Source organism: Lissotriton helveticus, chromosome 12 (genome assembly GCF_964261635.1).
Source record: "Lissotriton helveticus chromosome 12, aLisHel1.1, whole genome shotgun sequence".
NCBI lineage: Eukaryota > Metazoa > Chordata > Amphibia > Caudata > Salamandridae > Lissotriton > Lissotriton helveticus.
The window spans coordinates 194,586,525-194,601,549 of NC_136073.1; the positions used below are offsets into that span (position 1 = coordinate 194,586,525).

A 15,025-nucleotide genomic window follows, 5' to 3' on the forward strand; every position below is an offset into this window, starting at 1 on the left:
CTGCCCTACCCGTGATTTTTCCTTAATGTACCAGGGGGTGCATAATGAGGGGGGTGGCCCTACACCTCCTAGGTAGGGGAAGGGGGTCTGTGTCCACTCGAACCCCTAACCCGTGCTGGACCAATTAGAAGCCCAGGAGAGGGTGGAGGTCTCCAGCTGTGTGATGAGGGGGGGGGGGGGGGGGGAAGCGGGCAGAGCCTCCATCACCAATAGCTTCTCAGCGCCTCTCAAAAACAACAACCTCAGTGATGTCATCACCACGGTGCAGACTCAAATATCAGATAACCCTGCGCCCCACAGCTAACAAGCCCTGACCTCGGACCCTGCATACATTTTTTTTTGCAGATTTATATAGTGCGAAGGCGACCCGACGGTAATGGATCGCTTTACATGAGCACCAGTTACGTTACACAAGGACACATTCATTTTTAGGTCTCCTGGCGTTTAACAGCGCGTCAGCGCTGTGTCCGCCAGGAGATCTTTTGTCGCTGACTCTGCTTCCCAGGAGACAGCACCTGGCGCGCGCATTTTCTCTCCGAGGAGGCGATTAGAGCTGGCCACGCGCACGAGCGCTGTGGCCAGCTGCTGTCTCCTGGGAAGCTCCTACACGCATGCGCATTCACACAGACACAGACACACACACGAGCACCCATGCACGCACGCACGCACATACATACATACATACATACAGAGACACACACTCTCCCATGCATACACACACACACTAGTGCGCCGAGGCCCCCCCGCCGTCGCACACATACATACACACACGAGCATACACACACACACACACGTGCACCGATACCCCCTCCTACCTCCTACAACTAAGTTGTCCGGTCCTGTTCTCTTCTGTGCAGTCCTTGGATTCCGCCGGTTTCTCCTCTCGTTGCCCGCTGCCCGTCTCTGCCGGTCTGTGATCCCACTTCTGGCCGTTTAGCGCGCATGCGTGTGATTGCACGCATGCGCTTTCCAGATCCAGCGGCGAACACTACTCCTGCTTGAGCAGCGTTAACCCCATCGCTGCCAGCCAAGGCTGAAAACAGAGCAGAAGCAGCCAGGCAGCGGCTGCACAGCTCACTAAAGGCAGAGGGCACAGGCAGCTCAGAACGATGAAGCATCAATTGTATTTATTAATAGCAGCCACAGCAGGTCAGCTGCACTCCTATATACCGGCGCGCGCCGCGGGTTCAGGGAGGTACACTGGCAGGGAGAGCTATATCAATATAATACTATACTGCTGACTTTCAAAGGGGCTGCTTCCATTAGGACCGGAGTATCACGGGGTCAACTGGTGGCAATGGAATATTTATATACCTTATATAGCTGCCACCGAGCACTCAGGATGGTTTGCAGTGACTGCTAGGAGTCAGTGAGCTTACAGAGAGCCCCCTTTTCGGTCACAGGCTGCTCTGAAGACAGGCAGTAGCAGTAAAACACACTACTGTGTGTGTCACTACACTGTCCGAACACCGTTATCTTACTGGGACATGTGGTATGGTAACAGTTATGTATTACACTGGTGGCCAAAGGAGCTAATGTGCCTACTCCAAGGATCTGTGTTTGCTCTCCTATACTCACATGTTCACTTGTTTGATTTCACATGAGTTTACATGGCTTTTCATCCTTCTAAGGTCGATAAAATGAGTACCATTGAACAAAGGATCTTTGACCATTCAATAGCACAACTAAACTTTTCAGTGAGCTTACAGAGAGCCCCCTTTTCAGTCACAGGCTGCTCTGAAGACAGGCAGTAGCAGTAAAACACACCACTGTGTGTGTCACTACACTGTTTGAACACCGTTATCTTACTGGGACATGTGGTATGGTAACAGTTATGTATTACACTGGTGGCCAAAGGAGCTAATGTGCCTACTCCAAGGATCTGTGTTTGCTCTCCTATACTCACATGTTCACTTGTTTGATTTCACATGAGTTTACATGGCTTTTCATGCTTCTAAGGTCGATAAAATGAGTACCATTGAACAAAGGATCTTTGACCATTCAATAGCACAACTAAACTTTTCAGTGAGCTTACAGAGAGCCCCCTTTTCAGTCACAGGCTGCTCTGAAGACAGGCAGTAGCAGTAAAACACACCACTGTGTGTGTCACTACACTGTTTGAACACCGTTATCTTACTGGGACATGTGGTATGGTAACAGTTATGTATTACACTGGTGGCCAAAGGAGCTAATGTGCCTACTCCAAGGATCTGTGTTTGCTCTCCTATACTCACATGTTCACTTGTTTGATTCCACATGAGTTTACATGGCTTTTCATCCTTCTAAGGTCGATAAAATGAGTACCATTGAACAGAGGATCTTTGACCATTCAATAGCACAACTAAACTTTCAGTGAGCTTACAGAGAGCCCCCTTTTCGGTCACAGGCTGCTCTGAAGACAGGCAGTAGCAGTAAAACACACTACTGTGTGTGTCAGTACACTGTCCGAACACCGTTATCTTACTGGGTCATGTGGTATGGTAACAGTTATGTATTACACTGGTGGCCAAAGGAGCTAATGTGCCTACTCCAAGGATCTGTGTTTGCTCTCCTATACTCACATGTTCACTTGTTTGATTCCACATGAGTTTACATGGCTTTTCATCCTTCTAAGGTCGATAAAATGAGTACCATTGAACAGAGGATCTTTGACCATTCAATAGCACAACTAAACTTTCAGTGAGCTTACAGAGAGCCCCCTTTTCGGTCACAGGCTGCTCTGAAGACAGGCAGTAGCAGTAAAACACACTACTGTGTGTGTCACTACACTGTCCGAACACCGTTATCTTACTGGGACATGTGGTATGGTAACAGTTATGTATTACACTGGTGGCCAAAGGAGCTAATGTGCCTACTCCAAGGATCTGTGTTTGCTCTCCTATACTCACATGTTCACTTGTTTGATTCCACATGAGTTTACATGGCTTTTCATCCTTCTAAGGTCGATAAAATGTTTACCATTGAACAGAGGATCTTTGACCATTCAATAGCACAACTAAACTTTTCAGTGAGCTTACAGAGAGCCCCCTTTTCGGTCACAGGCTGCTCTGAAGACAGGCAGTAGCAGTAAAACACACTACTGTGTGTGTCACTACACTGTCCGAACACCGTTATCTTACTGGGTCATGTGGTATAGTAACAGTTATGTATTACACTGGTGGCCAAAGGAGCTAATGTGCCTACTCCAAGGATCTGTGTTTGCTCTCCTATACTCACATGTTCATTTGTTTGATTCCACATGGGTTTACATGGCTTTTCATCCTTCTAAGGTCGATAAAATGAGTACCATTGAACAGAGGATCTTTGACCATTCAATAGCACAACTAAACTTTTCAGTGAGCTTACAGAGAGCGCAAAGTAGTGAATGCAGAGTAGTGAATGGAGAGTAGTGAGTAGTGAGTGCCGAGTAGTGAGTGCACAGTAGTGAGTAGTGAGTGCAGAGTAGTGAGTAGTGAGTGCAGAGTAGTGAGTAGTGAGTAGTGAGTGCAAAGTAGTGAGTGCAGAGTAGTGAGTAGTGAGTGCAGAGTAGTGAGCAGTGAGTGCAGAGTAGTGAGTAGTGAGTGCAGAGTAGTGAGTGCAGAGTAGTGAGTGCAGAGTAGTGAGCAGTGAGTGCAGAGTAGTGAGTGCAGAGTAGTGAGTAGTGAGTGCAGAGTAGTGAGTAGTGAGTGCAGAGTAGTGAGTGCAGAGTAGTGAGTAGTGAGTGCAGAGTAGTGAGCAGTGAGTGCAGAGTAGTGAGTAGTGAGTGCAGAGTAGTGAGTAGTGAGTGCAGAGTAGTGAGCAGTGAGTGCAGAGTAGTGAGTGCAGAGTAGTGAGTGCAGAGTAGTGAGTGCAGAGTAGTGAGCTGCCTCAAGTGAAGTACTCTGGTACCCAAGGATGACTAGCAAACAATATTATTCACAACGTTGCTTACTATTCAGCAACATTTGACAGTTTGCAAATCATCTTTATACAACAATTCAGAGTTTGATAACAAGTTAATGTAACACATTGTAATATACAATGCCAATAGCTCAAACTTTAAAGCTGGGAGACCTATTGCATTGTAAATGCTTGTTTCGGTAGGTGCGGGGAGATGAAGTGATTTGCCCAGAATCACAGGATGCTGTGCCGACGCCGAGGCTCGAACCTTGGTTTCCCAGCTCCACAGTCGGCAGCTCTAGCAATGAGACCACTTCCTCTCCACAGGTGTACGGGGTGAAATGACGTCACAGCAAGGTTGCTCTTAGATGCGGAGCGGAGACCCCAGGAGGGATGGCAGCGCAAGTGTTAAGTACAGTTACAATACATTTCATGCCAGTGAAGTAGGAATTAATGTTTAATCTAGAATACAAGGTATTCTGTAAAGAAAAGAAGCCCTTCCGGTGTCAATGAGCCTGAAAACAGAGTAAATCTGAGACTGAATAAGAGGGATGCACAGAATTAAAGCGGCGCACCTTTTATTATTACAAGGCGCATGCACATGCTCATTCTGCTGACTGCAACACTGGCTGTTGTGTACAAACTATTTAACTCTGGGAGACAGACCGGTTAACTAGAAGAAGATATTTTGTGTTTTTATGTAAGACATTGACTGCATTTGAATGGCATTTTGGGTATGATGTGTTCAATGTTTATAGCTTTCTTACGTGAAACACACATCCCACTGAATATGCACTATAATGAGTAATAACTGAGTAATAAGTCACAAACTTTGTATCTCATTGCCCCATAATTTAGTCAGCCAAGCAGCATAATTTCATCTAATATTGCTCCATAATTCCTGTTAGTCATGTCATCACGGACTGGCCAATAAGGAGGAGACGTTAACAATGCACGAAGGAGTCACAAAGTACTGTGCAAGGTGAAACTTTCTACTTTGTCATCAAGAAAGTTCAATGCACCAAGTCATGGCATAGACTAGTAGACCTTAGCGCTTAGTTGTCAGTGACCTTAGCTCTTAGTTGTCTGTGTTAAGGAGCTCCAAGGAGAAAATACACACTTTAACATTTATTATTTTGTGGAAGCTCTCCATAGCGCGCCCCTTCCACGGACCTATCCTCTCTGAAGAACGTCACAGGTGTCATGGGGCAGTGCTGAAGCTGGCCCCAAGTGGTGTGTTAGGTCGCTGAGGGGTGTTGGTGGGAGTCAGCAGGGGGTTAGAGACAGATGGGAGGGCAAGGTAGGGGGCTGATAGAGTGTTAGAAATTGTGACTGAGGCACGTTAAGCGCGATTAGAAGCACTTTAAGGGAAAATCACTGTACCCCGGGGACAGGGGGCGCTGCATTCGGTTGGCCAGTGGCCTGGTCGAGCACGGGTTTCCAACTGTTGGCGTCACAGGAGAGAAAGTGCGGAGCCGGGACACCTCGCTCTGCAAGACCTACGCCATTGTCCCGGCTCATTAAAACAAGCATTTACAATGCAATGGTTTCGCCTTTTGAAAAGTTTGAGCTATTGGCATTGTAAATGACAAAATTTGTATTTATGTGTTGGTTTTGAAAACAGATAAATAAATGGCCTTGTCATTTACAATGCCAATAGTTTAATCTCTAGATTGTAAACAGCTACTCCAACCGGAGTGTTCCGGCGCTAGAGGTTCACAAATGACGGCAGCCAAGGACGACTTAACTCGTAAAAAGGCATGTTTTAGCGGTTTCTTAAAAAATTTGTCGTATCAGTGGATATCGAAAGCACTTTTGTATGTATATTGTCAAAAACTGCACGAAATACACTAGCTTGACTAATCATTTCACATGACAACTACACAATAGCACTAGCTGTACCACAAACCTTCCCTTGATTGAAATCACCAAATTCAGACCATTACTATCTCGACGACAGAAAAACACCGAATTCCCTCTCAAACAAACTCAGCCACATGTAGACTCTGTTTACTAGCAGCATGGAGCTTCTTACCAACAGGAGAGCCATCGGGGTTGTATGCACCAAACATGAACATACCGCACACGGACAGCGGGAGGGGGGCGGGAATGGCACACGGACAGCGGGAGGGGGCGGGTACGGGCACACGCACAGCGGGAGGGGGGGGGGAACGGGCACACGGACAGCGGGAGGGGAGGGGAGCACTCACCTGGACTTATTCCGGGGGCAACAATGACAACACCACGGAGACAACATGAGGCGAGATAGACGTAGCACAGAAACAACGTAAACATGCCGACGAAAGCATTCTTAACTCTTAAAAAGGCATGTTTTTAGCTGTTTCTTAAAAAGGTAGTCGTATCAGTGGATATCAAAAGCACTTTTGTATGTATATTGTCAAAAACTGCACGAAATACACTAGCTGGACTAATCATTTCACATGATAACTACACAATAGCACTAGCTGTTTAACCACATACAAGTTCCAGTACAATCGTCAGTAAGTTCTATGAGCCCCATCAGATGTTATAATGCAGGTCAATCCTCCTCCTGGTGATCAGTCCAACTGGCTCCTGTTAAGATACTCGGGACTCTGGAAGCACACATTCACCTCCTCGTGAGGCTACTCTGGCATGCTCCACTCACACAGCAGACACTCCCCCCTAGATATCACTGACTGCCAACTCACATCCCACCATCAGTTCAGCTGTTGCATCTGCCAAGGTTCTGGACGGTACCCAGGAAATACTAATAGTCTATTAGTTTGTCCGGCTTCTGAATACTCATGAGGATGAAAACACTGTGGAGGAAGGGGCTGAGCACCCACCCAGCCTCCTCACAGATCCAACCAACGCCAGCACCTGCACAGATGCTTCAAATGTGAAAGAGCCGGGCTGGCTGGATCCCCAACCAACTCAGCCCATGAAAATGTTCAGCGTGTGTGTTGCAAAACTGCAGACTGAAGAAGGCAGCTGCTATGGAGTCAGGTCCAACATTACCTGGCTCTGCATAAGCAGGCCTATGTCCAAAACCAAGAACAGCTGAGCCCAGGAAAACAAATGAAGCTTAATAATGTTTAAAGAATTCATAGTGATGTCTAGAAAATCACAACATAACTAATGCTAAGCCTGCGCCCTTGTGGGCTGTTGCAGAGAAGATGTAATATTATAACAGAAGCAGCTCAAACGTTGTGCTACTGACAGCGGTGTGGGTGAGGGGTCCAGATGAGACATAATTAGAGTAGCCTCGGTGTGTGAGAGAGGGTGGTGCAGCTACACCTCGACACGGCTGAACGACGCACGCTGTAGTCGATGTTTACATACTTCGAGTTATTGAGAATAACTAATCATTAGGCTTTACATTCTACAATATAGAAATGCGGAAAACCCACAAGAGGGGCAGGGTTCCTGCAGTCTTTATTTTAAGGCAGGGTGGGACCCTGGGGAAGGGATGCTGTCCACGGAAGGGCAGAGGAGAGCCTTCTTGGGCTGGGACGACCATCAACACGTTTGCAACACAGGAGGTATTCACAGGCATTCACCGCGGCCTTTTCGACCTTGTTTGCTCACTTAAATTCGCTCCTAAAATGGATTGGAGGAAATGGTGGGAGCGTCCTCTAAAACCCCCATAATTACTGGGGATGAATATCTCTGAATGGAAGGAATAATATCTTACATACAGAGAAAACAAAATGAAAATGTTCATTTATGCAACACTTACCCTGGGGACTGCCCGCACATGAGTAGAGAGAGGGGGGATACATGTGGGATACGCAGGGCTGTTCTTCGTCATGAACACACGCTGACACAGAGCACACGGCGTGCTTGCGGTGGAACACAACAGCTGTATCACGACATCCTGAGAACATGGCTCGACGTTATAAAATGATTAAGACTGTCAGGCCCTCAGCTGGCTGAGGTGCACGCTGCGAGCGAGGACAGGGCTGGTACCAGTCCAACAGGATGTGAACAAACGTGGCTCACACAAACAACGCGTCCTCTGTGGGTGCCATGTTAGTTTCCCGCAGCTCGAGGGTGGGTGCCGCGTGCCAGATTGGACGTCTCCAGTAAAGTGACACCATGCTAAGTGCATCTGTGTGCCGATGCTTCGCTGCTGCAGCCCGTCCGTACCCTCTTAATAATGCATTATCCTTTCAAGAAAGCGGGTTTGGGCTCAGAGTTTTTTTTTTTTTGTAAAATGTGAATACTTTCCACATAGCTATATATGCGCGCCAGAACGTCGAAGGAGGTGCACATGTGTTTTTTTTACATAATGTGATCAGAGGGACTTCTTGGCGCTGGACGCTTATATGACTTCGAAGCTCTAAGTGGAAAACTTATCAAACATCAGTAACATTCAGCTACATGTAATCATCACTACAGTAAAAACGCGTTCCTTACTGTCTGCATTGATTTCCGTTGGGTGGCTTTAGTGTCACTATAAAAACCAGAAGAACAAGTCAGGTCCCGAGCCGGCAGCCAATCACAGCGCGGCCCGGAGAATGACGTCACGGGGTGTCCCGGGCCGGCAGCCAATCACAGCGCGGCCCGGGACACACGGCATCAAGGGGCGGGACTTAAAAAAAAAGAGTCAGAAACGCCCACGATTCGCGTTCTGACCGGGAGAATGTGATTGACGCTGATGTCTTCCAATGGCCAGCCTCCATTTATGGAGCTAGCCAACGGGAGACAGAGGCGTGACCAAAGCCCCATATGTAAGACATAAGATTTCGCCCTGGGCGGAGCAACTGCTACGCAGTTGCAACGGCCAGGGCGAAACCTAAAAAAAAGTACAAATACCGTGTAACATCCAAGTAAAGGGGCCAGTAGACATGGGAGGAAACAAATTACAACACAGTCGTACTAAGGAGGTATTAACAACCCTCATAATGAATCAGAAGACAGAATTTACAAAGGACAAAGACACAAGACAATGAAATTTAAGGACAGGGGTAGTGGGCGAAGCTTCTCTCGGTAATCAACTAACCCAGCTCTTCGCAGAGCAGCTCTTGCGCGCTGGCTCACACTCAAACTAAAAATGATCGCTTTGTAAACATCATAACAAATAGAAAAATATCACAAAAGCCAATCAAATCCTGGTACCTTGCTTCCTTCGTGATGAACATGTTCAGCAAGAAAGGAAATAAAAGACACATCTGCTCTTCAAACATACAAAGTAACAGCCATTACCAACACATTCTGCACAAACAGTTTGATAGCTTTCCCGTTGCCAGAAGCACAGAGATCAAGTGTATGATGCCTGGGTGATGTTTCGAGAAGGAAAGTACAAATGCAATGGATATCATATTGTATACAAGTACAATTGACACTGGTGTAGAATAACATGAATTTTATTACAGTCATTTTTTATTGCAAAGGAAACCCTTGAAATGAAATGCTCGAGGGTTTTATACCAGCTGAATATATACTCTGTGTTAATGGTAGTTTCAAGTCGTTCAAGAGAGATATATTTGTGTATCTCTCACTAGTGAAAAAAAGGGTCTAATGTATGTGCAAATCCGTAATAAATGACTCCCCAAAACAAATGAAACTATGTCAACTTATGGAAATTATATCCAGATGTATGCAGGTAGAAAATGGTACCTGTCCCTGCTTGATATTACCTACTAAATGGTAGTGTCAATCAACATGTGCAAAACAGACAGCCATGCAAACAAAAGAAACAGTGGTTGTTAAACAGCAGTGCCTTAATTGACTTCCTATCTAATGAGCTTCCAAAAGACTAGGAAATGCATAGTATGTTTAGGTAGATGTATTCTTCCGAACACTCTACCGTCTATCTAGTGTGCTTGAACATTCCACAATTACAGTAGGATAAATAAATAGACGCTTACAATTACTACTACAGACGAGTTCCAGTGTGCTCCAAGCAATGTACTCTGCAGGTTTATATATTAGTTTGTGCTTTTCGGTTAATAAATTGTGATATGACAATGCATTTTGTTACAGCCGTAAATCAAATCTATTCTGAAAAATGCTATGTTCACCCTAATCCAGAAGAGCCTCACTCAGATGTAAGTGTAAAATACTGCCATGCTATACTTACCTGTTGCTATTCTTCATTCTATGCTAAGATTAGCCACGCTTACCTGTGACTGAAGAGCAGGGGTTAAGGAACAATGCAAAAACAACTTTCTACAACTGTAAATTATTACTCTAGCAGTAAGTATTACATTAATAAATAGCAAAGTGGTATCTTTACATAATGAAAGACAAAAAAATTTAATAAGGAACTGATAGAGGCAGAGGCCCTAGACTAACACAAGTTTATCTCTTTTTATGACCATAGCGCAGCATAACTGTCCCATAGTTCTAAACAGTTTTAACGATAATACTTTGTATTTTCATTTCAAATTTAAATGGGGATGGAAGATTTCCCACATTTGAACTGGATGCTAACCTCACAGAACGCAAATAGGCATGCCACTCCTTCCTTTCATCTTCTCCACTACGTACAATGGATGAAAAGTCTATTCTACGCTTATTACATACCATGCAAACTCAATCACTCGCTGCACACATCTCTATAGGGACAGTTGACAGATTATTTAACTTAAAGCCTGCTTCTATCAACGTATGTAAATACTTTTAATAGCGCAAAAGCAGACAAAATCTATAGGCATTTTCCTGCCTAGAAGAAGTCTACGTAGCAGCAACTAAACAAGCATTACCAATGCACCAGCCTCCACTGCCCATGGGTTCAAACTGGAATGGCATGGTGAGCAAAACAACGATGGATTTAGGCCCAGATCTCGTTACTGGGGAGAATGTATGACATTGTTCTGCATTCTGTCCATCAATTGTTTTTTTTTGCATTGAGGCACCATGGCATGTCACCACATCTGATCACCCTTACAAGGCACGCCGGTAAAAGTCTCTGGTCAGTTAGTACCTCAGTCGAAATAGGTCCCTGATGCTGTAGCGCCTCGTAACAAAAGCTTTTGTTCATATATGTTATTGATCTTAAGAATACAGTTACATTGCAAGATATTAGAGCCAGCCGGCCCTGACGTATGGACATCCTATTCTATCAATAAATATCCACCAGTGATCAAGGTTAGAAGCTGTGGCTCACACTACCCCAGTGCACCGCAGAAAGATCCACAGTCGGAAAAAAAAGATATACGAATGTAGAAAATAAACAACAATAAAACATAATTGCGAAACATTTACCTCTAGTGAAGGATTAGGGTACAACATAGGGGACAATATAAATATTAGCCAATACAGTGTATGGGAGGTAGGCACTCGGGAAGGCTCTGCAGGGGGGGGATGGTATGAGGGGGGGATGTGGGGTCAAGCAAAAATAGGTGACTAAAACCACAATGTGATCAGTGGGTGACCCCCACCACACCCAGGGTGGTCTCTCATCAGACCTGCCCTCCACTGTAGGCAGGTATCCCTCCCAGTCAGGAAATAGGCAGCTTCGCCTACGGTTGTGCCTCCTTGGTGCAGTACATCTAATTTTGTAAGGATCCCAGTTTTCAAATCTTGTAGCCAGCACGACAAGGGGGGAGGGCGGATTTCCAAGCATGTTTTTGTATCTCACCCCAACAGACACTTACAGTTGGGCAATCCCAGACCATTAGGAGAAAATTGGCTGCCTCAGCAGAACAACGTGGACAGGCATCCCCGACACCTGGGAACAAATGGCTGATCTGTTTGGGGGTTAGATAAGCATAATGTAAGAAATTAAATAGGACATACTTCAGACTGGAATTAGAAGAGGTGTGTTTGACCACACCTAAATACTGCTGCCACTGCCCATCCAAGCGGGGTCTCCCAGTGTGTCTTTAATGCGGTGAACATTTGTCCCATATTGTGACATGTGGCACAGTAGAGACAAGTGACAGAACGTCCATGAACAAGGAGTGTCTGAAGAAAGAGGAACATTGCAGGTTCTTTGTGTGGCCTATTCCATATCAGATCAAGCTGGTGGGTAAGATCCGCTTAGAGGAGGAAGGTCCCCGTGGTATATCAATTTCGAGAAGGAAGGTCCCTGGTGGTATACCATACCTTTCTATCAATGGTCAAAGGGGCAAAGCTCATCAATAAAGAGATTTCCCATGTAAAAAGGGCCGCCTCTGACCATGTTCTCACCTCATGCATTGAGCAGAGAGCCTTACAACACAGTAATGTCCACAGACGGAGTACAGGTGTGTAAGGGATCTGGCTGTTACGCAAGATTGTATAGGTTCCCCAGCATTTCTTCCCTACCCTCATGAGAATGTTCCCTCCTCCTTTAGGCATCACCATGTTGGAAGGCAGCAGCCACTGCAAAACACTCGTCAGAGGAGAATCTTAGAACCAGTGTCCCAGTTCCAGTGTGCTTTACCCACCTAACCAGCACGTCGGTCACTGCGGCTGAGCAGATGTATAGTAGTGCTCACAGTTTGGGGCTACCAAGCTGCCCCTCAAGAGCGGAATGTACAGTTTAGTGGTCGCTGCTTTACATTTTCTAGAGCCTCATATCAGTGCTATTGGTAATGTGCAACGCCCTATAAAAAAAGCCTTTGTTCAGCACAAAAGTATAGTAACTGTGGGAGTATGAGCATCTTAGACATAGCAATATGACCCATAGGGGAGAGTGGTAGGCCTGTCCGAAACAAGAGAGTTCTTCTGGAGGACAGAGCCCATCCTATATTGCCATCTATTAAGTCTTTCTCGTTATGGTACACACGGATCCCCATGTATGTAATGGTGTCATAGCTCCAGGGAAGGGAATGTGGGGCAGAACCGACCGCTGCATGCTGGATAACCCTGCAAGGGTTACAAACAGGGTGTACCCCAATTCACTCTGAGGCCAGAGGCCCTCCTAAATTGTTGGAGGTCAATTAAGTGTAGCATGTTACGTCCCTCATCTCTGAGGTAAAATCAAGGCGGCATAGAGGGAGATTATGTGTTGCCGACTATCTACCAGAATCCCCCAATCCGAGCCCCTAGCGTGCAGAGCACAAGCCAGCGGCTTTGTGGCTAGTGCAAACATAATTGGTTATAGAGGGCAACCCTGCCTCGTGCCCCTTTCTAATTGTATTGGTTCAGATATGATCCTGCCCAATTTCACCCTGGTCATGGGACTAGTATATAATCGAGATATCCAGGAGAGAAAAAAAACTCAGTCCCATCCAGACTATGGAGGAATTCCTTGAGATAGGCCCAACCCAAGGTGTCAAAGGCTTTTTCTATATCCAATGACGCCACCCAGAGGTCAGTGCTGGATGCACGTGCCCAGTCTATTACCATGAATAGGCAGTGCAGATGAAGGAAAATAGTTTTTTTCCAGGGATGATGCCATTCTGATCTGGGTTAATGAGCCTTTCGGCTATTGGTATCAGTTGATTAGCCAAAACCTTTCTGTGAATCTTGTAGACAGTATTTGACAACAACAGTGGGTGTTATGATCCTACTAGTAAGGGATCCCCGTCAGGTTTGAGTAGGACCACGAGTAAAGCCTCCCTCATAGAAGGTGGGAGTACCCCTTGGGTGCGGCCGAGCTCATAGTTTCGCAGTAGTCTCTGGATTTACTGTGGAGACTATGTTGCCCAAAATTCCCCTACCAACCATGAGCTTCATGGGCTTTGCCCTACGCCATTTGTTCATGATTCAAGTATACCTCATCAGAAGTTAGCTGGCCCCTTGTTCAACGCAGTGGGGGTTTGCAATCGGTCCAGGAACTCCTGTATTGTAGGGGAATCTGCGTCTCCCTGAGCAGCATACTGTGCACCATAATTGGACCGGAACATGTGATGAATTGCCTTCTGGGTATTAACTATGCCTCCAGACTGAGTGTGTATTGCTGTAAGTGGGTTTCTGGGGGACTCCGATCGAACAAGCCAAACAAGGTGTCTCCCCACATTATTCCCTTCCGCGTGCTAGCAGGTCATGTATTCTCTATGATCTAAAGAACCTAGCTTAGCGAGGGTAGTCCTATAAGCGGGTTTCGCTTGCGCTAACTGTGTTTTGGCAGTAGGGTCTGTGGACACTTGAAATTCACGGGCTGTTATATCTGCCTGAAGCTGCTGCAATTCTTTGTGGAGCATGAGCTTATTACCGTAAACTAAATTGCTTAACACTTTATTATAACTTTTCAACATTAACCTATAAATTCATTTAGTGGCTGGAAGGGTCCAAACCAATGTCCTCTCGCCATTCTTTCTCTGTTAGTTTTTTTTAAAGAATTGAGGAAATGAACTCGCGCCACACAATTAAGTGAAAAGAAGCCACACCTAACAAGCATTTACAATGCAACGGTCTCGCCTTTGCCAAAGTTAGAGCTATTGGCATTGTAAATGACAACATTTTTATTTATGTGTTGGTTTTGAAAACAGATAAATAAATTGCATTGTCATTTACAATGTCAATAGCTTAATCTCTCGCAAATGCGACACCTATTGCATTTGCACCCACACACACACACAGACTCTCACACACAGAGCCACCCCCACACACGCAGAGAGCCTCCCCACACACACACAGCCCCCCAAATACACAGCATCCCCAAACACACAGCGCCCCCACACACAGAGCCCCCCACACACACAGAGCCCCCCCACACACACAGAGCCCCCCCACACACACAGAGCCCCCCCACACACACAGAGCCCCCCCACACACACAGAGCCCCCCCACACACACAGCCACACACACACAGCCACACACACACAGCCACACACACACAGCCACACACAGCCACAGCCACACACACACACAGCAACACACAGCAACACACACACAGCAACACACACACACAGCAACACACACACACAGCAACACACACACACAGCAACACACACACACAGCAACACACACACACAGCAACACACACACACAGCAACACACACACACAGCAACACACACACACAGCAACACACACAGCAACTGTTGGACCCGGCCTCATGGCGTGGTCCTACCCCTCCCGCATGGCGGGCCCAGGACGACATCGGCCCTCCATCCAGCATCAGGCAGCCCTTTTGCCCGACACTGCACGCCCCAACATGGCTGGTCCGGCCACCATCCCAGACCCCCACTGCCGACCTGGCTCCATCTTGGGCCCACCACGTCACGACCACGTGGCCTCGGCCCCAGCAAAGCCCAGACATCGAGGCACCAAGATCCACCCAGGTGGTCGAGTGGCCACTCGACAGAT

At 46.4% G+C, this 15,025-nt stretch overlaps 1 protein-coding gene across 1 annotated transcript in view; it reads right to left on the reverse strand.

Moving 5' to 3' along the window:
• The window catches only part of CIBAR2 (CBY1 interacting BAR domain containing 2), a 152,155-nt gene that overhangs the window by 63,460 nt on the left and 73,670 nt on the right, over nt 1-15,025 (reverse strand). The window contains exon 5 of the mRNA XM_078668368.1: nt 9,969-9,974. Coding sequence (XP_078524494.1) covers nt 9,969-9,974 — 6 coding nt within the window. The remainder of the gene's footprint in view (nt 1-9,968; nt 9,975-15,025) is intronic.